The sequence below is a fragment of the Hyperolius riggenbachi genome, chromosome 9, assembly GCF_040937935.1.
Source record: "Hyperolius riggenbachi isolate aHypRig1 chromosome 9, aHypRig1.pri, whole genome shotgun sequence".
Lineage (NCBI taxonomy): Eukaryota > Metazoa > Chordata > Amphibia > Anura > Hyperoliidae > Hyperolius > Hyperolius riggenbachi.
Genome location: NC_090654.1, coordinates 53,526,877 through 53,554,780, shown reverse-complemented (window position 1 = coordinate 53,554,780; position 27,904 = coordinate 53,526,877). Strand labels below are relative to the sequence as shown.

Below are 27,904 nucleotides of genomic sequence, written 5' to 3'. Positions count from 1 at the left end.
TTATTGTGTGTGTAATTTAACTTTTCACCGCTAGATGACGTTAGAAACACTATCATGATTTCCAGGAAGTTTGTTCCCCTTCCCCCAATTGCGGATCTCTGTGAGCCGATGGTAGGAGCAGTGGACGAGGGCACGTGCACGGTGGGAGCAAGCGGCACATTAAAATGTACTGGAGCCGTTAAGTGCCTCCAACAGGACGTTTTAATGCTGTGGCTTGTCAGGGAGTAGTTGAAGGTTATTATGCTGCTGTTCATCTTTTAGAGCAGAGAGGAAGTACTAAGTTCAGGTCCGCTTAAAGAGACACTGAAGCGAAAAAAATACATGATATAATAAATTGGTTGTGTACTATGAATAATTACTAGAAGATTAGCAGCAAAGAAAATATTCTCATATTTTTATTTTCAGGTATATAGTGTTTTTTCTAACATTGCATCATTCTATAATATGTGCAGATTACACAACACTCAGCATTCAAAATGATTCTTTCAGAGCAGTCTGTGAACTAATGACCTCTCCTCTGCCAGAGGAAAAGTAAATAGTTAACTAACAGTTGAGATAATAAAAGTCAGAAAACAGCCCTCTCCACGACTTTGAAAGTCGTAGAGATAATGGCTTTTTTGTATAGAGATAACAGCTGGAGTTTCTTAACTCTTCCTGTACTGGAAACAATCAGACTCTGTATCTGATCTTAATGTTTTATTTCTTAGCTGTACTACACATACAAATCATAATATCATAGGTTTTTTTTCGCTTCAGTGTCTCATTTAAAGGAAACTTAGCACCTGAAATACATTTATTTTTTTAAAATGAAGGTCATTAATAAAGTGTGCTATGATGGGGGGGGTTGACACCACTTACCTACTGGGTTCTGTACTCTGGCCCCCAGTCCATATTTGATCTGCTATGTTCTTCAAGGAGAAACTTATTGGCTGTACCACAATGCATGCTGGGAGATGTAGTACCGTATACACACACGGATAGGCCGAACTGTGCATAATTCCACCCCTCACTTTTGGACTTAAACATACGCCAAAAGCCGTGACCGGGCCGCAAAGGCCAACCCCTCAATGTGCCGCCATAGCACCCTTTGCAGAGCGGGCATCGGAGTGGGCCGGCGGATGCATGGTGCAGCTTGGAGCGTGCTGCCGCATGTATGTCTACCTCTCCTCACTCCTGCTCTGATCCCCTGGACTCCTCAGCAGCTTCTGAACTGGAGCCAGAGCTCCAAACTCACCATCATGTGGCAGCGGCGAGCCTGAAGCTCTAGAGACCAGTTAAGAAGGTGCCGGGGAGAGATGCGTGGATGCAAGCTGGAGCTAGAAGATGTAGACACACAGCTCTGTATAGGGGGGGGGCATCCTCAGAAGTTTGCTTCAGGCAGCAAAAAGTCCAGGACCGGCCCTGTGTTTGTCCTGTATAGGCTCTAGTATATCACCACACACATCACACGCTGCCACTGCTGATCTCCCTCTCCTCACTCACAGCTGGATCTGAGCTCTGCGGTCGGGTTAATGCAGCGGCACTAATTTATGCATCAGCTCTCCTGATCTCTTATTTACTTTACAGAGTGGATGTAATATTCTGAAATTAAATGTGTGTTTTCCTCTCGGCCGCACAGAGCTGAGCCGTCTCTCTCCACGCTCCTGATATCTGACAGATGGAATAACTCACACCACATGGCTGGAGCGGCAGACTGACTACCGCGGCTGCCATATCAAGGACGACAGACGCAACGCGCGCTGCCCGAGCTGATCCCGCTGCCGTGTGAGCTCCGCTGGATGCTGCGCCGTGATTAAACATATAACAAAATGGAGCGGAGATGAGGCTGGATTGATTGACTCCAGTTTAATTACAGCGTGCCTGTAACTGTCTAGAAGTAACATGTCCGATATACAGGATCTTCTCAAAAAATTTGCATATTGTGATAAAGTTCATTATTTTCTGTAATGTACTGATGAACATTAGACTTTCATATATTTTAGTTTCAAATACACACAACTGAAGTAGTTCAAGCCTTTTATTGTTTTAATATTGATGATTTTGGCATACAGCTCATGAAAACCCAAAATTCCTATCTCAAAAAATTAGCATATTTTATCCGACCAATACAAGAAAAGTGTTTTTAAAACAAAAAAAGTCAACTTTCAAATAATTGTGTTCAGTTATGCACTGAATACTTGGTCGGTAATCCTTTAGCAGAAATGACTGCTTCAATGCGGTGTGGCATGGAGGCAATCAGCCTGTGGCACTGCTCAGGCGTTATGGAGGCGCAGGATGCTTCGATAGCGGCCTTAAGCTCATCCAGAGTGTTGGGTCTTGCGTCTCTCAACTTTCTCTTCACAATATCCCACAGATTCTCTATGGGGTTCAGGTCAGGAGAGTTGGCAGGCCAATTGAGCACAGTAATACCATGGTCAGTAAACCATTTACCAGTGGTTTTGGCACTGTGAGCAGGTGCCAGGTCGTGCTGAAAAATTGAAATCTTCATCTCCATAAATCTTTTCAGCATGAAGTGCTCCAAAATCTCCTGATAGCTAGCTGCATTGACCCTGCCCTTGATAAAACACAGTGGACCAACACCAGCAGCTGACATGGCACCCCAGACCATCACTGACTGTGGGTACTTGACACTGGACTTCAGGCATTTTGGCATTTTCCTCTCCCCAGTCTTCCTCCAGACTCTGGCACCTTGATTTCCGAATGACATGTAAAAGTTGCTTTCATCCGAAAAAAGTACTTTGGACCACTGAGCAACAGTCCAGTGCTGCTTCTCTGTAGCCCAGGTCATGCGCTTCTGCTGCTGTTTCTGGTTCAAAAGTGGGTTCATGCTTCCATCTGCTGAAAAGCTTTATGGAGATGAAGATTTCATTTTTCAGCACGACCTGGAACCTGCTCACAGTGCCAAAACCACTGGTAAATGGTTTACTAACCATGGTATTACTGTGCTCAATTGGCCTGCCAACTCTCCTGACCTGAACCCCATAGAGAATATGTGGGATATTGTGAAGAGGAAGTTGAGAGATGCAAGACCCAACACTCTGGATGAGCTTAAGGCCGCTATCAAAGCATCCTGGGCCTCCATAACACCTGGGCAGTGCCACAGGCTGATTGCCTCCATGCCACGCCGCATTGAAGCAGTCATTTCTGCAAAAGGATTCCCGACCAAGTATTGAGTGCATAACTAAACATAATTATTTGAAGGTTGACTTTTTTTGTTTTAAAAACACTTTTCTTTTATTGGTCGGATGAAATGTGCTAATTTTTTGAGATAGGAATTTTGGGTTTTCATGAGCTGTATGCCAAAATCATCAATATTAAAACAATAAAAGGCTTGAACTACTTCAGGTGTGTGTATTTGAATCTAAAATATATGAAAGTCTAATGTTTATCAGTACATTACAGAAAATAATGAACTTTATCACAATATGCTAATTTTTTGAGAAGATCCTGTACTTGTTAGGTACGGCCAAATAGTATTGTGGCATGTGATATTGACACTTAGCATTATTCACATAGCCATGTACTTCGTAAACACTGAAGCCTGTCATTCTCCTTGACTCTCCCACTATCCTTAATGGAAACCTGAAGAAAAAAAAAGTATGATATAATGAATTGTATGTGTAGTACAGATAATAAATAGAAGATTAGTAACAAAGAAAAGAGTCTCATATTTTTATAGTGTACTGGTTAAGGGGTCTGCTTTTGACATGGGAGACCAGGGTTTGAATCCCGGCTAGGGTCAGTACCTGTTCAGTTAGAAGTCCTTGGGCAAGACTTCCTAACACTGCAGGGTGGCCCTTTGAGTGCGCCCTTAGTGGCTGCAGCTCTTGAGCGTTTTCAGCCCAACAGGAGAAAAGTGCTATACAAATGTTAGGATTATTATTATATTTTTACTTTCAGTTACTATACTGTATATACTCAAGTATAAGTCTAGAAATGTAGGTCTCATTCACTTCATAAAAATATAAGGGTCGACTTATACACAAATCATGGGCAACACTGAGCACACTTAGTAAATATGTGTACTCATAGTGACAACCATTTGCAGCAATTTACCCTGTGGTAAGTGATACTTTGAGGAAAGGAAACAAGTAAAGGGGCAAGGGGGGATACTGGGCTGCATAAAAGGGAGTGAAGAATTGCAGCACTTGGGGGCCTGGAGGAGGTATTGGCTGCACATATGGGCCAGGAGGGGTTAATGGCTGCAACACTGTATGCAATTCCGTCATTAACCCCTCCTGAGCCCCAGGTGCAGCCATTAACTTTGCTAGGTAGACTTATACTTGAGTCAATAAAAAAATTCAGCTTAAGAGGTTTGAATATTGGAGTCGACTTATACACGAGGTAGACTTGTATTCGAGTATATACGTGTTATAGCCTTTTTTTTTCAGAACATTGCATCATTCTGTCACAGTTAAGGTAGCCATACACTGGTCGATTTGCCATTAGATCGACCAGCTGACAGATCCCTATCTGATCGAATCTGATCAGAGAGGGATCGTATGGCTGCCTTTACTGCAAACAGATTGTGAATCGATTTTAGCCTGAAACCGATCACAATCTATTGAGCTGCTCCTGCCGCCTGTGCCCCCCCCCCCCCCCCCGTATACATTACCTGAAGCTGGCTCCCGGGCGTCTTCTCCACGCTGCACCGCACCGCTCTGTTCCGGCTCCATCCCGGCGCTTCCTGTGTCACTCCGTGACCAGGAAGTTCAAATAGAGCGCCCTCTATTTGAACTTCCTGGTCACTGCAGTGACACAGGAAGCGCCGGGATGGAGCCGGAACAGAGCCGTGCAGCGCAGAGAAGACGCCGGGAGCCAGCGTCAGGTAATGTATACCTTATCGGATCGGCCGCCGCTAGCGACGCGCACCCTACCCGCAGGCGATCGAGGGTAATTTCCCGCACTGCGCGATCGGCGAACCGATCCGATTTCGGGAGGAAATCGGATTGGCGGGTACGTTTAGCGCGAACGATTGGCAGCAGATTCGATCCCAGGATCGAATCTGCTGTCGAAACGGCCGCGAATCGGGCCAGTGTATGGCCACCTTTACAGTTTTAAAACCACACTGTCTTTTGAGCTATAAAAGAGAGCAGAAATAATGACCCTTTGAACTTTCCTGCAGTAAAACCTTGTCTCAAGCTGTCTCTCGCTGTTTCTTGGCTGTTTAAGTGCTTCAGAAAACGGTACTGTATTCAACCCAAGATGGGATGAATAGCTCAGAGAATCTTTTTTGCATAGATAACTACAGTTTTTAACTCTTACTGTATTGGAAAACAATTTTTCTTTGCTCCTAATGCTCTATTTCTTAGCTGTACTACACATACAATTCATTATCTCATAAGTCAATTTTCGCTTCAGGTTTACTTTAACTACCTGGGGGCCACGTCACGCCAACGGGCGTGACCGCGGCAGCAGCCCCAGGACCGCCCAACGCCAATTGGCATCAGGTCCTGGAGCTGGCTTGTGCAGGAGATCGCACGCACGCTGCACGCACATCTCCTGCTTGGAAGGCGGAGCTCCGCCTTCAGTCTCTGATCGGCGATCGACGTCTGTTTACTAAGTACAGCGCTGCGATCTGCAGTAGCGCTGTACTGGGGACAGCCGTGTGACACGGCTGTCCCCCTGGCACACAGGAGAGTGATCAGCTCTCATAGGCTGAAGTCTATGACATTGACAGCCGGTCGCGTCATTGGCCGGCTGGGGGGAGGGAGGGTTTTCAGAGGTGTAAAAAAAAAAAAGTAAATTTTATTTAAAAAAATATCAATATTTATAAAAAAAAAAACAATGGGGGGGGGGGGGGGTGATCAGACCCCCTTAACAGAGAGCTCTGTTGGTGGGGAGAAAAGGGGAGGAATCACTAGTGTGCTGTGTTGTGCGGCCCTGCAGCTTGGCCTTAAAGCTGCAGTGGCCAATTCAGTGAAAAGTAGCCTGGTCTTTAGGGGGGTTTAACACTGCGGTCCCCAAGTGGTTAAAGTGGCACTGTAGTGACATATAGTAGATGGTAGTTAATTATTTAGGATACCGACATTTACATATATTTATCCTGGTTACAGCATCATGTATTGCTGCATATTGATATGTTGCCCCGCCCCACCAGTGATGCTTAGCGTAGGCTGTTAAAGCAGTAAACAAAAAACAAATTCTGGACTTACCTGGGGCTCCCTTCTAAACCCTCCCCCCCCCCCCCCCACATTGGCCACAAGGTCCCCCAGCATCCTCTGTGGTTCTTCCTTGGTCCTGTTGGCTTTGTTAATCTGTCAACTTCAGCTGAATCCCGCTGAACGCCAGCTACTGTAAGTGTCCTGCACATGTGTGGTTCTCTAAAGACTAAACCGAGCATGTGCAGGGTGCTTATGGCAATCGGCATGATGGTGCATCAGGTGCGCGCATGCATGACTTCGGCCGAAGATTACCCGAGCCGCCAGCGGGACCAAGGAAGAGCTAAAGAGGATGCCAGTGACTTCGCGGGCTACGGAGGACTGGAGGAAGCCCCAGGTTAGTCCAGAATTTGGGGGCGGGGTCTTCTGCTCAGAGTCCCTTTAAAGAACAAGCGACACCCATGCTAACCTAGTAATAAAAAACACATATATAAGTAGATAAATACTACTTCTACTTACATAACAGATGTATTGGGCTATCCACGTAATGATTCCTGTGAATTTTATAAAGGAAAAGCAGAAAATCCTATTGCAGGCAGTGGCCATTTTGCCAAGCTAATGCTGACATCATATCCTCCCTGACTCTTGTTTTCCCCCCTCCATTCTCTTGCTCATTGTGTATTCATTAGCTGCCCTCCTCCCAGAGTCTTTTTTTTATTTACACATCCAATCACTGAGTCACCTCAGCCTTGCTTGTAAACAGAAGTGATCAGCTAGGCAGGGAAATAAATGGAAGAGAAGGAATATATCATAGATAAAAAGAACTCCCAGCATTCAAAAGAACTCCCAGCATTCAACTTTTTGGCACTGTTCGGCACTAGGGCCAGTGCTCCTAAAGTATGTGATAACTCCAAACCATAACAGCAGAAAAAGTTTTGAATGCAGGATTAGCATCTTTATCACTTCGATTTCCGAAGAGGATAGGAGGCGCCCGTGTAGTGTATAGGGTGTTCTCTTTATACAAAGAGACTCCACTTGATAAAAAGTTTAAGTTGGCGCTCAGGCTCTCCAGACTCTAACCTAAGCACCTGTCACTGACCTGAGGAAGCGGCTTAGACCGCGAAACGCGTTGTCTATTGTGCTTAATAAACCTTCTTAAACTTTTTATCAAGTGGAGTCTCTTTGTATAAAGAGAACACCCTATACACTACACGGGCGCCTCCTATCCTCTTCGGAAATCGATCCTATATCACCCCACTCGTGGGGTTCTTCGCGACTCACGAGAAGCGAAACCTTTTTTCGAAGGAGCAGCGACCAACAGTTATAAAGACCGAGTGGGGACGGGACTTCCCCACACGCCTATACAAGTGGTTGCCTTCCAGCAACCTACACTTGTGAGTATATTTTTTCTTAATCTCTATCTCATTATCTGAAGATAATACACCAAAAGGGCTCCTGGTACCCCTGCGGGTTTTTCCTTTCTCCTCTCCTTATTGACCAGATCTTTATCACTTAATACACTTAGAACCAGTTGCTGTTGAAATTTAATTTTTATGGTGACAATACCGCCTTAAGCTCTGCAGAATTCTCTTTCCTATTATTTGCACTGGATTCATTACTCAAAGTAAACATTTCACAGGACTAAAGATTTATAAATATAAATTGGGGTGAGGAAATAATTTACAATGGGCAAACAATATTAATTTATATTATATATCTTTTTGAGGAAATCAATTTTCAAAATTTCAAAGAAAAAATGTTTTGTAAAATAAGATTTTGCTGCTGTGCAGGGGAACAGAGGTGACCTTGGCGGGACAATGAACGCACAGAGGAGAGGTACAGGGGACAGTGTTTTGACTTAAGAACAGGTTCAGGTGAAGAACAAACCTACAGTCCCCTATTTCATGTGCTTACTGGGGAATACCTGTATAAGGGCTGATGTATTGGCATGCAAATCTCTGCATATGAGTAATTGTATGTACGAAAGTCTGTGCTTGCATAAAGACCCTGATATACAACATGATATATATAACATATGTGCACTCCTACTTAACCACTTGAGGACCACAGTCTTTCTACCCCTTAAGGACCGGCCACTTTTTTTCCATTCAGACCACTGCAGCTTTCACGGTTTATTGCTCGCTCATACAACCTACCACCTAAATGAATTTTGGCTCCTTTTCTTGTCACTAATAAAGCTTTCTTTTGGTGCTATTTGATTGCTCCTGCGATTTTTACTTTTTATTATATTCATCAAAAAAGACATGAATTTTGGCAAAAAAATGATTTTTTTAACTTTCTGTGCTGACATTTTTCAAATAAAGTAAAATTTCTGTATACATGCAGCGCGAAAAATGTGGACAAACATGTTTTTGATTAAAAAAAACCCCATTCAGTGTATATTTATTGGTTTGGGTAAAAGTTATAGCGTTTACAAACTATGGTGCAAAAAGTGAATTTTCCCATTTTCAAGCATCTCTGACTTTTCTGACCCCCTGTCATGTTTCATGAGGGGCTAGAATTCCAGGATAGTATAAATACCCCCCAAATGACCCCATTTTGGAAAGAAGACATCCCAAAGTATTCACTGAGAGGCATAGTGAGTTCATAGAAGATATTATTTTTTGTCACAAGTAAGCGGAAAATGACACTTTGTGAGGGGAAAAAAAAAAAAAAAAGTTTCCATTTCTTCTAACTTGCGACAAAAAAAAATGAAATCTGCCACGGACTCACCATGCCCCTCTCTGAATACCTTGAAGGGTCTACTTTCCAAAATGGGGTCATTTGTGGGGTGTGTTTACTGTCCTGACATTTTGGGGGGTGCTAAATTGTAAGCACCCCTGTAAAGCCTAAAGGTGCTCATTGGACTTTAGACCCCTTAGCGCAGTTAGGCTGCAAAAAAGTGCCACACATGTGGTATTGCCGTACTCAGGAGAAGTAGTATAATGTGTTTTGGGGTGTATTTTTACACATACCCATGCTGGGTGGGAGAAATATCTCTGTAAATGACAATTTGTTAATTTTTTTTTACACACAATTGTCCATTTACAGAGATTTTTCTCCCACTCAGCATGGGTATGTGTAAAAATACACCACAAAACACATTATACTACTTCTCCTGAGTACGGCGATACCATATGTGTGGCACTTTTTTGCACCCTAACTGCGCTAAAGGGCCCAAAGTCCAATGAGTACCTTTAGGATTTCACAGGTCATTTTGAGAAATTTCGTTTCAAGACTACTCCTCACGGTTTAGGGCCCCTAAAATGCCAGGGCAGTATAGGAACCCCACAAATGACCCCATTTTAGAAAGAAGACACCCCAAGGTATTCCGTTAGGAGTATAGTGAGTTCATAGAAGATTTTATTTTTTGTCAAAAGTTAGCGGAAAATGACACTTTGTGAAAAAACACAATTAAAATCAATTTCCGCTAACTTGTGACAAAAAATAAAATCTTCTATGAACTCGCCATACTACTAACGGAATACCTTGGGGTGTCTTCTTTCTAAAATGGGGTCATTTGTGGGGTTCCTATACTGCCCTGGCATTTAAGGGGCCCTAAACCGTGAGGAGTAGTCTTGAAACAAAATTTCTCAAAATGACCTGTGAAATCCTAAAGGTACTCATTGGACTTTGGGCCCTTTAGCGCAGTTAGGGTGCAAAAAAGTGCCACACATGTGGTATCGCCGTACTCGGGAGAAGTAGTACAATGTGTTTTGGGGTGTATTTTTACACATACCCATGCTGGGTGGGAGAAATAACTCTGTAAATGGACAATTGTGTGTAAAAAAATCAAAAGATTGTCATTTACAGAGGTATTTCTCCCACTCAGCATGGGTATGTGTAAAAATACACCACAAAACACATTATACTACTTCTCCTGAGTACGGCGATACCATATGTGTGGCACTTTTTTGCACCCTAACTGCGCTAAAGGGCCCAAAGTCCAATGAGTACCTTTAGGATTTCACAGGTCATTTTGAGAAATTTCGTTTCAAGACTACTCCTCACGGTTTAGGGCCCCTAAAATGCCAGGGCAGTATAGGAACCCCACAAATGACCCCATTTTAGAAAGAAGACACCCCAAGGTATTCCGTTAGGAGTATGGTGAGTTCATAGAAGATTTTATTTTTTATCAAAAGTTAGCGGAAAATGACACTTTGTGAAAAAACACAATTAAAATCAATTTCCGCTAACTTGTGACAAAAAATAAAATCTTCTATGAACTCGCCATACTCCTAACGGAATACCTTGGGGTGTCTTCTTTCTAAAATGGGGTCATTTGTGGGGTTCCTATACTGCCCTGGCATTTAAGGGGCCCTAAACCGTGAGGAGTAGTCTTGAAACGAAATTTCTCAAAATGACCTGTGAAATCCTAAAGGTACTCATTGGACTTTGGGCCCTTTAGCGCAGTTAGGGTGCAAAAAAGTGCCACACATGTGGTATCGCCGTACTCGGGAGAAGTAGTACAATGTGTTTTGGGGTGTATTTTTACACATACCCATGCTGGGTGGGAGAAATAACTCTGTAAATGGACAATTGTGTGTAAAAAAAATCAAAAGATTGTCATTTACAGAGGTATTTCTCCCACCCAGCATGGGTATGTGTAAAAATACACCCCAAAACACATTATACTACTTCTCCCGAGTACGGCAATACCACATGTGTGGCACTTTTTTGCACCCTAACTGCGCTAAAGGGCCCAAAGTCCAATGAGTACCTTTAGGATTTCACAGGTCATTTTTGTTTCAAGACTACTCCTCACGGTTTAGGGCCCCTAAAATGCCAGGGCAGTATAGGAACCCCACTAATGACCCCATTTTACAAAGAAGACACCCCAAGGTATTCCGTTAGGAGTATGGTGAGTTCATAGAAGATTTTATTTTTTGCCACAAGTTAGCGGAAATTGATTTGAATTGTTTTTCTTCACAAAGTGTCATATTCCGCTAACTTGTGACAAAAAATAAAATCTTCTATGAACTCACCATACTCCTAACGGAATACCTTTGGGTGTCTCCTTTCTAGAATGGGGTCATTTGTGGGGTTCCTATACTGCCCTGGCATTTTAGGGGCCCTAAACCGCGAGGAGTAGTCTTGAAACTAAATGTCGCAAAATGACCTGTGAAATCCTAAAGGTACTCATTGGACTTTGGGCCCCTTAGCGCACTTAGGGCCATATGCAATTCACTTTTTCACCTGTGTTTTCTCCTAGGTGATATTTTTAAACTTGTCAATAAAATGCCTTTTAAGCCCCCAGAAGGCAAGAAAATAATTAAAATAATTTTGATAGTACTTTTTCACCAATTTTTTGGTACTTTTTTAGTTGAAAAGTACTGGAAAGTTTTTTAAAATCAAAGATGAAAAATTATCTCCTAGGTGAAAACTCAGGTGAAAAAGAGAATTGCATATGGCCCTTAGGGTGTAAAAAAGTGCCACACATGTGGTACCGCCGTACTCAGGAGAAGTAGTATAATGTGTTTTGTGGTGTATTTTTACACATACCCATGCTGGGTGGTAGAAATATCTCTGTACATGACAATTGTTTGATTTTTTTTACACACAATTGTCCATTTACAGAGAGATTTCTCCCACCCAGCATGGGTATGTGTAAAAATTCACCCCAAAACACATTATACTACTTCTCCTGAGTACGGCGATACCACATGTGTGACACTTTTTTTGCAGCCTAGGTGCGCTAAGGGGCCCAACGTCCTATTCACAGGTCATTTTGAGGCATTTGTTTTCTAGACTACTCCTCACGGTTTAGGGCCCCTAAAATGCCAGGGCAGTATAGGAACCCCACAAGTGACCCCATTTTAGAAAGAAGACACCCCAAGGTATTCCATTAGGTGTATGGCGAGGTCATCGAAGATTTTATTTTTAGTCACAAGTTAGTGAAAAATGACACTTTGTGAAAAAAAAACAATAAAAATCAATTTCCGCTAACTTTTGACAAAAAATAAAATCTTCTATGAACTCGTCATACACCTAACAGAATACCTTGGGGTGTCTTTTTTCTAAAATGGGGTCACTTGTGGGATTCCTATACCGCCCTGGCATTTTACGGGCCCAAAACCGTGAGTAGTCTGGAAACCAAATGTCTCAAAATGACTGTTCAGGGGTATAAGCATCTGCAAATTTTGATGACAGGTGGTCTATGAGGGGCCGAATTTTGTGGAACCGGTCATAAGCAGGGTGGCCTTTTAGATGACAGGTTGTATTGGGCCTGATCTGATGGATAGGAGTGCTAGGGGGGTGACAGGAGGTGATTGATGGGTGTCTCAGGGGGTGATTAGAGGGGAAAATAGATGCACTCAATGCACTGGGGAGGTGATCAGAAGGGGGTCTGAGGGGGATCTGAGGGTTTGGCCGAGTGATCAGGAGCCCACACGGGGCAAATTAGGGCCTGATCTGATTGGTAGGTGTGCTAGGGGGTGACAGGTAGTGACAGGAGGTGATTGATGGGTGTCTCAAGGTGTGATTAGTGGGGGGAATAGATGCAAGTAATGCAATGGCGAGGTGATCAGGGCTGGGGTCTGAGGGTGTGGGCGGGTGATTGGGTGCCCTAGGGGCAGATGGGGGTCTAATCTGATGGGTAGCAGTGACAGGGGGTGATTGATGGGTAATTAGTGGGTGTTTAGAGGAGAGAACAGATGCAATGCATTTGGGAGGTGATCTGACTGCGGGTCTGCAGGCGATCGGATGGTGTGGGTGGGTGATCAATTGCCCGCAAGGGGCAGGTTAGGGGCTGATTGATGGGTGGCAGTGACAGGGGGTGACGGGGTGATTGATGGGTGATAAGTGATTGGCAGGTGATTGACAGGTGATCAGTGGGTTATTACAGGGAAGAACAGATGTAATTAATGCACTGGCGAATTGATAAGGGGGGGTCAGAGGGCAATCTGAGCGTGTTGGCGGGTGATTGGGTGCCCGCAAGGGGCAGATTAGGGTCTGATCTGATAGGTAAAAGTGACAGGTGGTGATAGGGGGTGATTGATGGGTAATTAGTGGGTGTTTAGAGGAGAGAATAGATGTAAACAATGGATTTGGGAGGTGATCTGATGTCGGATCTGCGGGCGATCTATTGGTGTGGGTGGGTGATCAGATTGCCCGCAAGGGGCAGGTTAGGGGCTGATTGGGTGGCAGTGACAGGGGGCGATTGATGGGTGATTGACAGGTGATTGACAGGTTATCAGAGGGGATAGATGCATACAGTACACAGGGGGGGGGGGGGGGTCCTGGGGAGAATCTGAGGGGTGGGGGGGTGATCAGGAGGGGGCAGGGGGGAAGATAAAAAAAATAGCGTTGATAGATAGTGACAGGGAGTGATTGATGGGTTATTAGGGGGGTGATTGGGTGCAAACAGGGGTCTGGGGGGTGGGCAGGGGGGGGTCTGAGGGGTGCTGTGGGCGATCAGTGGGCGGGGGGGCAGATCAGTGTGTTTGGGTGCAGACTAGGGTGGCTGCAGCCTGCCCTGGTGGTCCCTCCGACACTGGGACCACCAGGGCAGGAGGCAGCCTGTATAATACACTTTGTATACATTACAAAGTGTATTATACACTTTGTAGCGGCGATCGCGGGGTTAACATCCCGCCGGCGCTTCCGTATGGCCGGCGGGATGTTACGGCGGGTGGGCGGAGCCAGTTGCCGGGGGAAGCGCGCGTCATCAATGACGCGATCGCTCCCCCGGCATAGGAAAAGGACGCAACGCCCTAAGGCGTATTGCGGTCCTTAAGGCATCCACTTTGCCGCCGCCCATGGGCTGTGGGCGGTCGGCAAGTGGTTAAAGTATACCCGAAGCGACATGATGATATAAACTCGTGTATGTATGTACAGTGCAGAACATATAAACCTTTAGCCCACCACCTAATGCAAAATGGCGGCGGCTCCCTCGATCCTCCACGACACGTGTCATCTCGGCAGGAACGAGATTTGATGGAAGCTCGCTCCCATCAGCGTGCCACAACGATCAGCCTGCCAGCCAGTGATCAGAGCTGGCAGGCTGTTTTTTTTTTCTTCGCAAGTATGAAATTAGTATTTCTATAGCGCCGACATCTTTCGCAGTGCTACACAGAGTATAGTCTTGTCACTTAACTGTCCCTCGGAGGAGCGCACAATCGAATCCCTACCAACCTATCATAGTCATATGTCTATGTATGTATCGTGTCGTGTTTGTATCGTAGTCTAGGGACAATTTAGAGGGAAGCCAATTAACTTATCTGTATGTGTGTGTTTGTTTTTTAATTTCAGTCTTTTTTAATTAAAAAAAAATAATAAATAAAAATAGCAGCAGCAATCAAATACCACCAAAATAAAGCTCTATTTGTGAGAAGCAAAGCAGGTAAAATTCATTTGGGTGCTAAGTTGTATGGCCGAGCAATAAACAGTTGTTTAAAAGTTGTGCAAAAGTTGTGAAGTGCTGAATTGTAAAAAATGGCTTGGTCACTATGGGGGTATAAACCTCTAGGGCTCAAGCAGAGGCGTAGTTATGGGGGAGCAAGGGGGGGAAATATGTCCCTGGGCGCAACACTGTGAGGGCACTCAGTGTGGCTGCTGCACCCCGACATGCATGAGAGGCGGCCCACTTATCTCCCTCCCTCTGCAGAGGAGTGCAGAAACATTAATAATAGCAGAGGACCCACCGGATCCAACATTCCAAAGATGATGTCATGTGACTAGAGATGCTGCTGTTACCAAGTAGAGGACGCTGGGCGTGCTGCAGAGGAGAGATGACATTATCGCCAGAATGTTGAAACCGGGTAGTCTTTTGCTGTACACATCTGGCAATCTAAAGGGGAGCACATCTGGCTAGTTTTAGGGGGCACATCTGGCTATTTGAATGGTGGAAGGTGGCACATCTGGCTGTCTAAACAGGATTTGTACATTTGGCTCTACCCATGACCACACCCACATTCTGATGCGGCCCATGCCCATTTTTTTGCTCTGGACTGTTCAGAGGGGGGGAGGTGCGCAAAAACTGTCTTTGTCCCCGGGTGCTGAAAACTCTAGCTACGCCTCTGGGCTCAAGAGGTTAATAGCCAGGCTGTTTTACTTATATAATATAAGATTGTAGAAATGAATCCACAGAAAATGTGTTCAGTGTACACACTATCTACTATTCCTAAATGAGCCCTGCAATGATTAATGATCCCTAGCACCACTGCCTATTCTAGGAGCTGGCATCATATTGGGGCATCAGATATTAGTGACTGTACCCTGTCCCTAGCACTTGTAGTTCTGTAGCATGGAATGCTGGGTCACTGACCAGAGGCCACAGTGCAGCAGGTTCCTGCAGAGATAAACACACGGCACCTCGCAGCTAATGAGGGGACTCGGCTGTGAACAGATGCTGGAAGTCCGTTTGCACAATTGGAACAATAAATATTTTTCTGGGCATCCAGGGTGTGCATCGGATGAGACCTGCCAGGCTGCCAACATGACAGCAGGAAGACTGCATGAGAAAGCTGATCTGTCTGTAGAGAAACAGAACAGGATCATTAGAACACAACTGAGAAAATGACTGACCGCTGTATCTTATTAATGAAGGAAAAAGTGCAATCACTTATGACAACCAGTGTAATGGGTGCCAAGGTGACTAAATAGCTGGACTAGAGATCCAGGTTCAGAGGCTGGCCTAGACTCTGCCTGCATGGAGTTTGTATGATCTCCTGAGTGTGCCTCTTATGGCTGCAGCTAGAACGCTTTGAGTCTACCAGGAAAAAAGCGCAATATAAATGTTATTTGTCTTGTCCTCTTTAAACCACAAAATGAACTGTTTAAACTCGTACACGTGTGCGAGGCATGTCGCTGGCATGGATCAGGACTCAATCCCTCGGGCGACAGTGCAGGACTAACACTGTACAAATGCGTCCACTAGCCTACTATGCGTGGAGAAGGAGGGCCGACAGAGTAGCAGGTGAGTGACATCACAAGGTGGGCGGGTTGAGTGGAGAGCACAATGCTCTTGGCCAGCGCTCAATTGAATCGATCCAATCGGGTGATTGCTGGCCAATGCGTCAGGAAGCATCATGGGCTCCTGTACACATCCTAGATTCTCGGCAAGAGCGGTCGTTATCGGCCACAAATAATATGATACCGTCGTTTAGAAGATTAAAGAGAGTCCGAGGTGGGCTCAAAAAAAAAAGTAGGCTGCCTGATCCGTGAGGCTGAGCAAAAACCACCACTCCTGTGGGCTGCACTGGCCCACTTTCTCTTTCGTGACCTCTGGGTCATGACGCTGCAAGAAAATACTGTTTTTCTCTCATCCAGCGTTCAGGGAGGTGGGGGAGTGGCAGGGGGTGTGGCTAGGGAGAGAGAGCTGCCCAATGGCATCTCAGGAAACCCTGTACGAATGCCACTGGTGGGCGTTTTGAACAGGGAATCCCTCTCCCCTGTGTTTACCTCTGAGATGGCAACAAATAATGCTGCTAATCTCAGGGGGCAATAGTGCGGCGGTGGGGGGAGGGAGGGGCAGAGAGCGGCGGTGTGGAGACACAGAGGCATGTCATGAGGCAGAGAACATGCCTGTGTGTCCCATCTGCCCACCCATATGCCTACCCAGGGTTCTCTTTAATGCTCAATTGAAAAGGGGACTTTGCAGTATGACGATGACTAAACCTATCAATAAATCCACAAATAAATGGCTGAATATTTAGGATGTCCGCAAGTTTGGAACTGAATCTCTCTGAGGTGTCCGGAGGTTTTTCTTAAACAGGCTGTACATGCAGGAAATCCCTCAAACACCTCATAGCTGAAATACAAATCTGCTTGGCAAAGACAGAAAAGTTTCTCGCTAACAATGTTGGAGGCTTCTAGTTTCACAAAACACCATTTCCCAGTTATTTCTGCCAGAAGGGGCCATTCCACTTAAAGGGAATCTGAAGTGAAAATAAACGTATGATATAATGAGTAGTACGTGTAGCACAGATAAGGAATAGAACATTATTCTGGGCAGATATGGCTCGTTTTTGCCGCTCAATCGTTTCGCTGCTCGATTCTGCAGTCATTTCTCTTATCTTCCGCTCATTTTCCTTATCTTTTTCTATTCACCGTAACGATCGGGCGAGAGATCGGACGTATCGGAAATTATCTATTGAGCCATCTTAATGGCTCAAAAACGAGCCGTGTATTCCCAGCATTAGTAGCACAGTTATGAGTCTCATGTTGTTTCCAGTATAGGAAGAGTTAGGAAACTTCACTTGTTATCTATGCAAAAGTGCTATTTTCTGATGCACTTAAACGTCAAAGGACCAGAGAAAGACAATGTCTGATAGGATTGTACAGCAGGGAAGTTCAAAGGGTCATAGTTTAAAATGCAGAGGGCCATATGCAATTCACTTTATCTCCTGAGATTTCTCCTAGGAGATCATTTTCCATCTTCGATTTAAAATAACTTTGAAGCACTTTGCAATGGAAAAGGACCAAAACTTAGGTGACAAAGTGCTGTCAAAATTATTTGTTTGCTTGCTGGTGATTTAAAAGGCATTTTGTTTTACAAGTTGTTAAAATTATCACCTAGGACAAAACTCAGTGTAGTTTGTAAAATAAAAATGACTCTCTTCTTTGCTACTAATGTTCATTAATTATTTGTACTATACATGCAATTCATTATATCATAAGTTTTTTGTTTGCTTCAGTGTCACTTTAAAGAGAAACTATATAATATATAATTTCATCCCAATCAGTAGCTGATACCCCCTTTACCACAAATATTTTCCTTTTCTCGATTAGATCATCAGGGAGGTCTGCATGGCTGATATTGTGGGGAAACCCCTCCCACAGTGTGAGGTCATGACCATGGTCCTGACAGTTTGCTGTCTGTAAACCTCGTTGGATTGTGGGAAATAACGGCTTTTTCCAGCTGTCAAGCAAACCATATCTCTCTCTGTGCTTAGAACTCTAAGTAATGAACATTACGTACAGATCACCTGGCAGGATGTCCCCGCCAGTGATACATTTCAGAATGTAAATCAGGGAAAAGAAAGATTTTTACAATGGGCAAACACTGACTAATCTATAAATTAATATTGTAAAAAATAAGCAATTGTATTCATTGTTGTTTTCACTACAGTTCCTCTTTGACTGTAACTTTTTGTTGAATAAATGATTGCAAAATCAAATGTACATATATTTGTTCCCCCAAATTCACCTTTTGATATTGTTTGATTGGAGAAAAAACATGTAATCTACAGTAGTTACCTGTTACATAGTTATTTGGGTTGAAAAAAGACATATGTCAGTCGAGTTCAACCAGAAAATAAAGTGCGCTAGCTTGCACCCTCACATATCCATGTTGATCCAGAGAAAGGCGAAAAAACCCTTACAAGGCAATGTCCAATTAGCCGCCAAAAATTCCTTCCTGACTCCAAATGGCAATCAGATAAAATCCCTGCATCAACGCCACCGGAAATGACCCAGTAATTATAGCCATGGATGTCTTTTAACGCAAGAAAAACATCTAGTCCCCCCCCCCCCCCTTAAACGCAGATATAGAATTTGCCATAACTACTTCCTGTAGCAATACATTCCACATTTCAATTACTCTTACTGTAAAGAATCCTATCCTAAATGAATGGCTAAAACACTTTTCCTCCCAGCGCAGATCATGTCCTCTTGTCCAAGCTTTTATATCGCCTTCTTGTATTTAACATGTATAAACATGTTAATTAGATCCCCTCTAAGGCGTCTTTTCTCCAGACGAAATAAACCCAGTTTATTTAACCTTTCCTGATAAGGGAGACCTTCCATCCCCAATTTTGTTGCTCATCTCTGCACCTGCTCTAAAACTGCAATATCTGTCTTGTAATGCGGTTCCCAAAACTGGATTCCATATTCCAGATGTGGCCTTACTAGAGAGTTAAAGGGGCACTATGGCGAAAAATTGTAAAATATGTGCAAACATATACAAATAAGAAGTATGTTTTTTTCCAGAGTAAAATGAGCCATAAATTACTTTTCTCCTATGCTGCTGTCACTTACAGTAAGTAGTAGAAATATGACAGAAGTGACAGGTTTTGGACTAGTTCGTCTTTTCATAGGGGATTCTCAGGGATTTATTTACAGTATTTTCAAAAGCACTTAGTGAATGGCAGTTGCTCTGTCCAACTGCCATAAAACTGTCTAGCGAGCAGGGAAGCTGGCCAGCATCATTGTTTAAATCCTTTTTAGGTCATATCTTTATAAAGAATAAAAGCGTTGCTGAGAATCCCCTATGAAGAGATGGACTAGTCCAAAACCTGTCGCTTCTGTCAGATTTCTACTACCTACTGGAAGTGACAGCAACATAGGAGAAAAGTAATTTATGGCTCATTTTACTCTGGAAAAAAAATACTTCTTATTTGTCTATGTTTGCGCATATTTTAAATGTAAAACATTTTCCCCATAGTGGCCCTTTAAACAGGGGCAATGTTATGCTAGCATCCTGAGTTTTTATTTCCCTTTTAATGCATTCTAAAATTGTATTTGCTGTTGCTAGAGCGGCTTTGTAATTGAATACGATTATTTAACTCGTTGTTGATTAGTACTCCTTAGTCCTTCTCCAAGTTTGATGTCCCCATCTGTATCCCATTTATTTTGTATGGTACTAGACCATTGTTACGACCAAAATGCATGACTTTACATTTTTCAACAATGAATTTCATCTGCCATATATGTGCCCATATAGCCATCCTATTTAGATCCTGTTGCAATATGTCACTATCTTCCTGAGTGTTGCTGATTCTGCACAATTTTGTATCATCTGCAGAAATAGCAACATTGCTTTCTACTTCATCTACTTGGTCATTAATAAACATATTGAAGAGCACTGGACCCAGTACTGACCCTTATGGGACCCCACTGCTAACAGTCACCCAGTTTGAATATGATCCATTAACCACAGCTCTTTGTTTTCTGTCTGTTAGCCAGTTCTCTATCCGTGCACTGACTCTTCCCCAGTCCTTGCATCCTCAACTTTTGTACCAGACTGTTGTGGAGAACAGTGTTGAAGGCCTTTGCAAAGTCCAAGTATATCACATCTACAGCATTCCCAATATCCACACTAGCGTTCACCACCTCATAAAAGCTGAGCATGTTAGTTAAACAGGACCTGTCTTTAGTAAACCCATGCTGATGCTGAGAAATATGATTGTTTTCTGCTATAAAGTCTTGTATAGTATCTCTTAGTAACCCCTCAAATAGTTTGCACACAATTGACGTTAAACTTACAGGTCTATCCTAGATCTGATTTTTTTTGCCCTTAAATAATGGGAAATGTGGACTGTACACCAATCTATTGGAATTTTGCCAGTTGAAAAAGAGTTACAAAAGATAAGATAAAGGGGTTTATCGATGACCAAACTTAATTCCTTTATGACTTGTGGATGTATGCCACCCGGGCCAGCCAGGTGCCCTGTTTGTTTTTATTTTATTTAGTCTTGCCTTCACCTCTTCCTGCGTTAAGTACTTAATATTACAATTGGAAAACTGAGACCCTGTTGAAAAAAAGACAAAATCACTTAGAAGGAAGCTAATTGCCCTACCGGTGTGCTTTTGGGATGCGTGGAGGAAATCTGAAAGCCCAGAGGAAACCCACGCAAACATGGGGAGAACATTGTGACAACTGCAATGAAATATGGGCCCTGGGTTGGAAAGAACTGTAGACTATAGAAGCGTAAGCAACTCACATATACCAATGGAGACAGTATATACCAAGATATGTCATTATTGCCATCATATAGGCAACTCAGCCACTGCCACCCACCACGTGTAGAATATATTTAATCAGGTTGCTGGTTAAAGCAACTAATTGCTAGTCATGGACACACGTTACTGGGATGCAGTCTCCCTTGTGACATGGCCCTTAGCATTCTCCTGGACTATGGGCACTCCTACTTAGAGTAATAATTATAATATGAATATTCTTTTGTGTAGTCCTGACTCCTTTTCTGCTATGCTTTACAGAATGAATTGAATGAAAAGAATTGAACGGGTCACATGTCAAGCTGTTCCTCAACTGAGCTCACCATCTAATGTCCCCATCGCAGCCAATTTGGCAAACTTTAATTTCTTTTTGAACTGTAAGAGTGGGAAGTCTATGGAAATACTCAGAGGAAACCCTCGCAAACAAAGGAGGACATACAAACGCCATATGGATGTTGTCCTGGTCAGGCTTTCATCCTTTTGCTGCCACTCTTGCAAGACGAGCTGCTAGCCATATATCCGCTGTGCTGCCAAACGCCACACTCCCCAAGTGTTTTATTTGCAATTTAGAAGATTTGACTTCAAACATTACTACTGCCACTTTCCTGTATGCTGGGCTGTTTTATTCGAGTTCTTCTTTTATCGCCCATTTCTGATACTCACTAGGGACCAGAACTCTATTACTGGACTATATTGTGCTCTTTTTTATCAGTCAAAAGTAAAAAGTCTGTTATGAGCCTGAAAGCAGTCCTGTTTTCACATGACCACGGATCACCTCTTGCTGATCAATCTGTTGGATTTTTAGCGTTCTGACTTACGAGAAGACAATTAGTCTGTGTTGTTAGTGTAACGATGAGCCTGGCTGATCTCCCCACCTTTGTCCTCTGATAGAAGTCTAAGCCGGCGTGGAATGAGCATCATAACGCTCGGGTACAATACGAGGATGAATCGTAGGCCTATAATTACCAGCTGTGCAGCCGAATGTATCTCTGGGTCCTGTGCATTATTCCATCTCTAACTATCATTATCCGCTTTACATTTGCTGCTATCCCGGTTTCCCCTCTACGACATCTCTATCTGGCTGTCATAACTGAAGCCAAAGCTTTGAATCTTGGAAGAATGCCCCAATGGGGTTTGATGCTAGCTTCTCCAAAGACAATGGCCACAATTCACTAAGCTTATCTCCTGTCTTTAATAACCATTCTGAATTGTTTTTACTGTTATCACCATGGTGATAAAGCTTTTATTATTCACTAAGCAATTTACCTCAGGCAGTCCTTAAATTAAAGATTTTGTCCTTAAGTTAAGGAGTGATGTCTAAAGTTAAGGTTTTAATTCTTAAGATAACGACAGAATTCTAAACTTAAAGACAGGATGTTAATTCATAGAGAGGAATGCAAGTGATAACAATTGTAAAGTGTGAGAGGAGTTATCACCTGGCCTGAGCTGCCTTGCTACTAGAGATTGCAATGTAAAGGAAATTAAAGGATTCTGAGCTGCCTGCTTTGTTTTTTACTAGTTTATGCAGAAGGGGACTTTATGTACAGAGAAATATATACATATATACAGCAGGCATACAGAGAGGAAGGGAGAGACATCAAGCTTAAAGAGGAACTCCAGTGAACATTTTAGTGTTGGCAGGTGATGTAGCTGCTGTATGGTTTTTGGCAGTTGGAAACAGCTATAACAGCTATTTTCCACAATGCAAAAAGGTTCACAGAAAGGAAACTGCCAAAAAAAAGTTCAAACTTTTCTTGTGGGAGGGGTTTCACCACAATATCAGTCATACAGCGCCCCCTGATGGTCTTTTTGTGAAAAGGAATAGATTTCTCATGTAAAAGGGGGTATCAGCTACTGATTGGGATAAAGTTCAAACTTTGGTCGGAGTTTCTCTTTAAGTGTGTGTGTGTGTAAATATATATATATATATATATATATATATATATATATATATATATATATATATATATACACAAACACACAGTCTCTCTCTCTCTCTGTCCTTTCCTGGCTGCCTTACACAAGCTGTAATCGTGCTGACAGAGGAGGCAGCGGGAGGGGCAGAGCTACATCCTTCCTGCGTGTGCTCCTCCCCTCCCTATCTACTGCATGTAAAAATAACTACAGAGGTGATAAGTTAAGGACTGGAGTGATAAGATAACACTCCCACTGTGGAAGCTTATCACTACATGTTAATAAGGCAAGCTTCTGTAGAGAATTAACACTAAAAGCACCGATCGATGTGTGGTGATAAGTTATCACCTGCCTTATTATTACCAGCATGATCTTCGTGAATTCAGGCCTATGTTGGAGCGCACTCCCTCTTAATACATTGAGCAGAATCCAATAGGGATGGCCAAGAAGATGCAAATAATTCAGAGTTGATGCAGAATTATGCATACATTTGTATGCAAGTTTATGCAGCTTGAAATTGGACTTGCCAAGGTGGAGTTTGATTGGTCCATTTTCAGTTTGCATAGTCCTGCATCAATTAGGCATTATCTGCATCTCATTGACCATCCCTTGAATTCACACATAAGTACAGTAATGTTTCGGGGACCCCTTCCTCAGGATGCAGTAACATTATGTGAACCACACAGGTTTTGGCAGACACGTGACCAATGAGAAAAGTGGGAAATTCAGCAGATGATGTCCTATTTCTCCCAAAATACAAAATTCAGATAACAAAGTGGTAATATTTTCACTCTGTAAAAAATATCAGTATGAATTCTAGAGGAAACCCATTATCCCCTAGTTCTATGCCTGGTGTACCCAGCCTAGAGGACATTGGCATCAAAGACCCTAGTACCATAGAGACCTCTTTCCATGCTCATAGCCATGTTTAAAGTTAAGCGGCCAAGAGACATTTATGGTGTCCATTTTTTGCTTTCCACCATATCACACTTTCCCTTCGCACAACAATCAGATTTGCAAGATTTTTTTTGGTGGTGCAATCTACATATCATGATTCTCATGTTATGCTTAGTTCATGCCCAGAGACATAACTAGAAATCCCCGGGCCCCCCTGCAAAAAGGGCCTTTTTGGTGGGCAGGAGGGGTCGTAACATAAGAGGAGAGCGTGGCACAGATCAGCGCTACGCCTCCCTCCCCTCGGGCTCTCCTCTCTGCGATCCCCCTCCTGCAATCATTAGTGGCGGCGGCAGGTTGAACCCATACCTCCATTGCGCCGGAGGTCTCCGATCTCTAAGAGCTTCATGCTACTTCCTGTTTACACAGGAAGTAGCATGAAGCACTTACTGATCGGAACCTCCGGCGCAATGAAGGTATGTGTTCAGCCTGCCGCCGCCGCCGCCCGCCCGCTGCCACTAATGATTGCCGCAGGGGGAGCGCTGAGAGGAGAGCCGGAGGTGAGGGAGGGGGGGCGTCCCCCCTCTCCGCTGATCTGTGCCACGCTCTCCTCTTATGTTGCGACCCCGCCTGCCTCCCAAAAAGGCCCTAGGGGGGCCTGGGACCCCCCGCAGGTGCAGGGGTTGCATCCCCTTTATTAACGCCCCTGTTCATGTCTTCATCGCATCACGGCTGGACTACTGCAATGTTCTCTATACAGGCCTTCCAAACCAAAACCTGCACCGCCTAAAATTAGTACAGAATGCCGCTGCAAGGTTGTTAACTATCCAACAATACAAACACATGAGGATGCACACCATATAGATAAGCAATAATGGTTGTACTAGCTATAATAATGCTGGGTGCTGTGTAAATTGATATAAACTATATACATATGAAAACACGCACACCTTGTAGTTTGAAATACAAAAGAGGTGTATTAAAAGTCATAGATTGACAAAGTACAGTCAAAAACATGTAAAAAGGCTCAAGAGTACATATATACACATACAGGTGTACAGCAATAATCAGCAGACCTCATGAATACAGCGTAGAGGCAGTCAATTGGGTGCAGTCAAAGTGCACATTATGAGACATGAGAAAAATGGCTAGATAGCTATGGCTACTGAGACAACAAGGTACTGGCTGATACTGACACCTGAGTCAGAATGGCAGGGAAAGCCATATGTAACAATACACACAGAGTGAACAACGAGGTACAAAACACCGCTGCATTACCCAGACGTTTCGGAAAGTTCCTTTATCAATGGGACAAGTAGGAGAGCAGCTGAAGCAGAGCTGCAGAGCGGTGATGTCCTGGAGTATCCTCAGTTGAAATCCGGTTTAAATAGTGCGCTATGTGCAAACAAGAGCCATCACACCGGGGCCGGCCCAGTAGTGCGATGACGTCACGCGGCGTGCGCCGCTGCGTCATCACGCTACGCACTAGGACGCCGCCCATCTCCAAAGGGCTGGCTGGCAGAATGGAGAGTAATAGACTCCATCCACAAGATGGCCGCCGCACCATATATGGAGATGGGAGGGACTGTGCTGAAACTGACAGGGGACACAACAAAGCAACATTAGATGAAAGTAAATGGATCCCCAGAGCGGCAGTTCGGTGTATAGAGGATGAGCGGTGTGAGGGCTCCAGACACTGTGAATACAAACAGATAAATATATATAAGCATTTATCATATAGATCTTGAACATAAATATAAACATATATACATAATCTTTAAAAGGCAAAGTATAGGAAGGGACAAGCCAGCAGTGCTTGCACCCCTAGTGGATGACCCAATATTGCACCATGGTTCACAGATAGCAGTTGATAACAGCTTCTTCATTTAACCCACGGGGGTGGATAGGATCCAATTTATACATCCAAAATAGTTTGCGCTGTAGCAGCTTCCTTTCAAAGTCACCCCCTCTACTGTTAGGTTTTACAATTTCCAATATACGAAACCTTAACTGTGAGACATTATGCAGTTCCTCCAAGAAATGTCTGGCTAAGGGGGAAGTAAGTATGCCACCCCTGATGTCACTGCGATGCTCACTGATCCTACATCTGATCTCCCTTGAGGTCTGACCTACATATGCCAGACCACAAGGGCATGTAATAAGATAAACGACACCCTTGGATGAACAATTAGCAAACCCCCTCAGATAAAGTCGGGCACCACTACGTGGATGCGCAAATGAGTCCCCTCTTGATACAAAACTACACTGGGCACAGTGGCCACAGGGGAACATCCCCTGTGGTCTCTCAGATGCAGTAAGCCAATTACCTCTAGCTGGTTGAGATGAAGTACTTTGGGCATGCACGAGAGTGTCACGAATGCTCCTGGATCTCTTAAAGGCGCAGATGGGAGGTTCCCCAAAGGTGTCACGTAAGTCAGGGTCACTACCCAGGATATGCCAATGTTCACGGACTATACGAGCAGCCTGTAGCGTCCAGAGATGCTAGAGGGCACCGCTCAGGCCCCGCTGGGCCAATTTTGATAATTTTTTTTTTTCAAACACGCAGCTAGCACTTTGCTAGCTGCGTGTTTGCCCTGATCGCCGACGATGCGCCACTACCCGACGCGAAAGAGGGCGCCCCCACAGACCCCGTGCACAGCCTGGCCAATCGCCGCCAGGCTGCGCTTTGGGGTGGATCGGGAGTCCCAGTGACGTCACGACGTCTATGACGTTGATGAAGTCACTCCGTTCGTCGCCATGGCGACGGGGGAAGCCCTAAAGGAAATCCCGTTCAGAATGGGATTTCCTTATGGGTGTGATCGCCTGCGGCGATCAGAAGGGTGGGAGGGAGAGAGGAGGAAGGGGAGAATCCTGTAGCTAGCGCTAGGCTAGCTACATGACAAGAAAAAAAAAATCGGGCGAAAAAAATCCTCCCGCGGCCGCATTGAAAAAAAACCTCCCGCGGCCGCAATTGAAACGCCCAGCAGGTTAATTCATCTCTGGGCGATTGATGAGCTCAAACGTTGCAAGTTGCATTTATTTTACCATCCTCAACTGTGCTGCCCTTCCCCAGCTGCTGTATTCATTTGCTCCATACGTTTACACAGTGTTCCGTTAGAAAATAACTAATGTAAATGGAGCCCAATGCAAGCTTAGAAGTGGATGACTTTGAACTTTGGTCAGACTTGGAAAGATGTAGAACCTCTGGCAGATATTTAATGTGTTCCCATTGGGGATATTCCATCGCATTTCCTTTCCCGGTTACAGTAATTATTGGGATAGAAAACGAGGTGAATGCCAAAATATTGCATTACCCTTTCCTACTGTCTCCAGAACTTCTCCACTTAACTTTAGCCTAGCTCCTACCTAGACCAAACCCTTATCCTCAAGTAAAAAAAAATCCCAGTTTCTCACCCATAATCAGGGATGCTCATTCGGATCCCGGGTACCCGGATTAACCCGGGTATCCGACCTTTTTCTGCTATCCGGGTTGGATCCGGATTCCAGATAGTTGTGCAGATATCCGGATAGCTGTCTGCAGATAGTTTCACCACCGATCCGGATTAAGGAGCCTTGAAAAGACTATTTATGATTTTCGAATTCGGGTATCCGAATCCGGCCGGATACTACAGAAACTAGCGTCGGGTACCCGAATTCTGTTCGGGTAGTAAAATGTCAAATGCGGATATCCGAATCGGATCCGGATATCTAGGTACCCGGATCCGGGCGGGTAGTAAAAAGTACTACCCGAGCATCCCTGCCCATAATGTTCTTAGTATTTTTATTTTTATATGTGAAATCCTTTACATTTACCTGAAACATTAACCTGCTGGGCGTTCTGATTTTTTTCGGCCGTTTTTATATATATACCGGTATATATATATATATATATATATATATATATATATATATATATATGTCGTGTAGCTAGCCTAGCGCTAGCTACATGATTCTCCCCTTGCTGCTGACTTCCCCCCACCCTTCCGATCGCCGCCAGCGATCACGCCCATAAAAAAGTCCTGTTCTGAAAGGGATTTCCTTAAAGGCTTCCCCGTTGCCATGGCGACGAACGGAGTGACGTCATCGACGTTGTGATGTCACAGGGACTCCCAATCCACCCCAAAGCGCAGCCTGGCGGCGGTTGGCCAGGCTGCGCACGGGGTCTGCAGGGGGGGGGGGGCTCTTTCGCATCGGGTAGCGGCGGATCGGCGGCGATCGGGTAGGACATGCAGCAAGCAAAGTGCTTGCTGCGTGTTTAAAAAAAAATTATTCAAATCGGCCCAGCGGGGCCTGAGCGGTGCCCTCTAGCGTCTCCG

At 44.2% G+C, this 27,904-nt stretch overlaps 1 protein-coding gene across 5 annotated transcripts in view; it reads left to right on the top strand.

The window, feature by feature from the left end:
- Positions 1-27,904, top strand: part of RAD18 (RAD18 E3 ubiquitin protein ligase) — a 618,600-nt gene that overhangs the window by 535,131 nt on the left and 55,565 nt on the right. For 2 of the 5 annotated variants that reach the window (XM_068252782.1, XM_068252783.1), the window contains one exon: positions 21,042-21,524. The exons of the other annotated variants lie outside the window; for them this stretch is intronic. In XM_068252782.1, coding sequence (XP_068108883.1) covers positions 21,042-21,051 — 10 coding nt within the window. In that variant the 3' untranslated portion in view covers positions 21,052-21,524. Of the gene's footprint in view, positions 1-21,041; positions 21,525-27,904 lie in introns of those variants that run through there. 5 annotated transcript variants of the gene reach the window in all.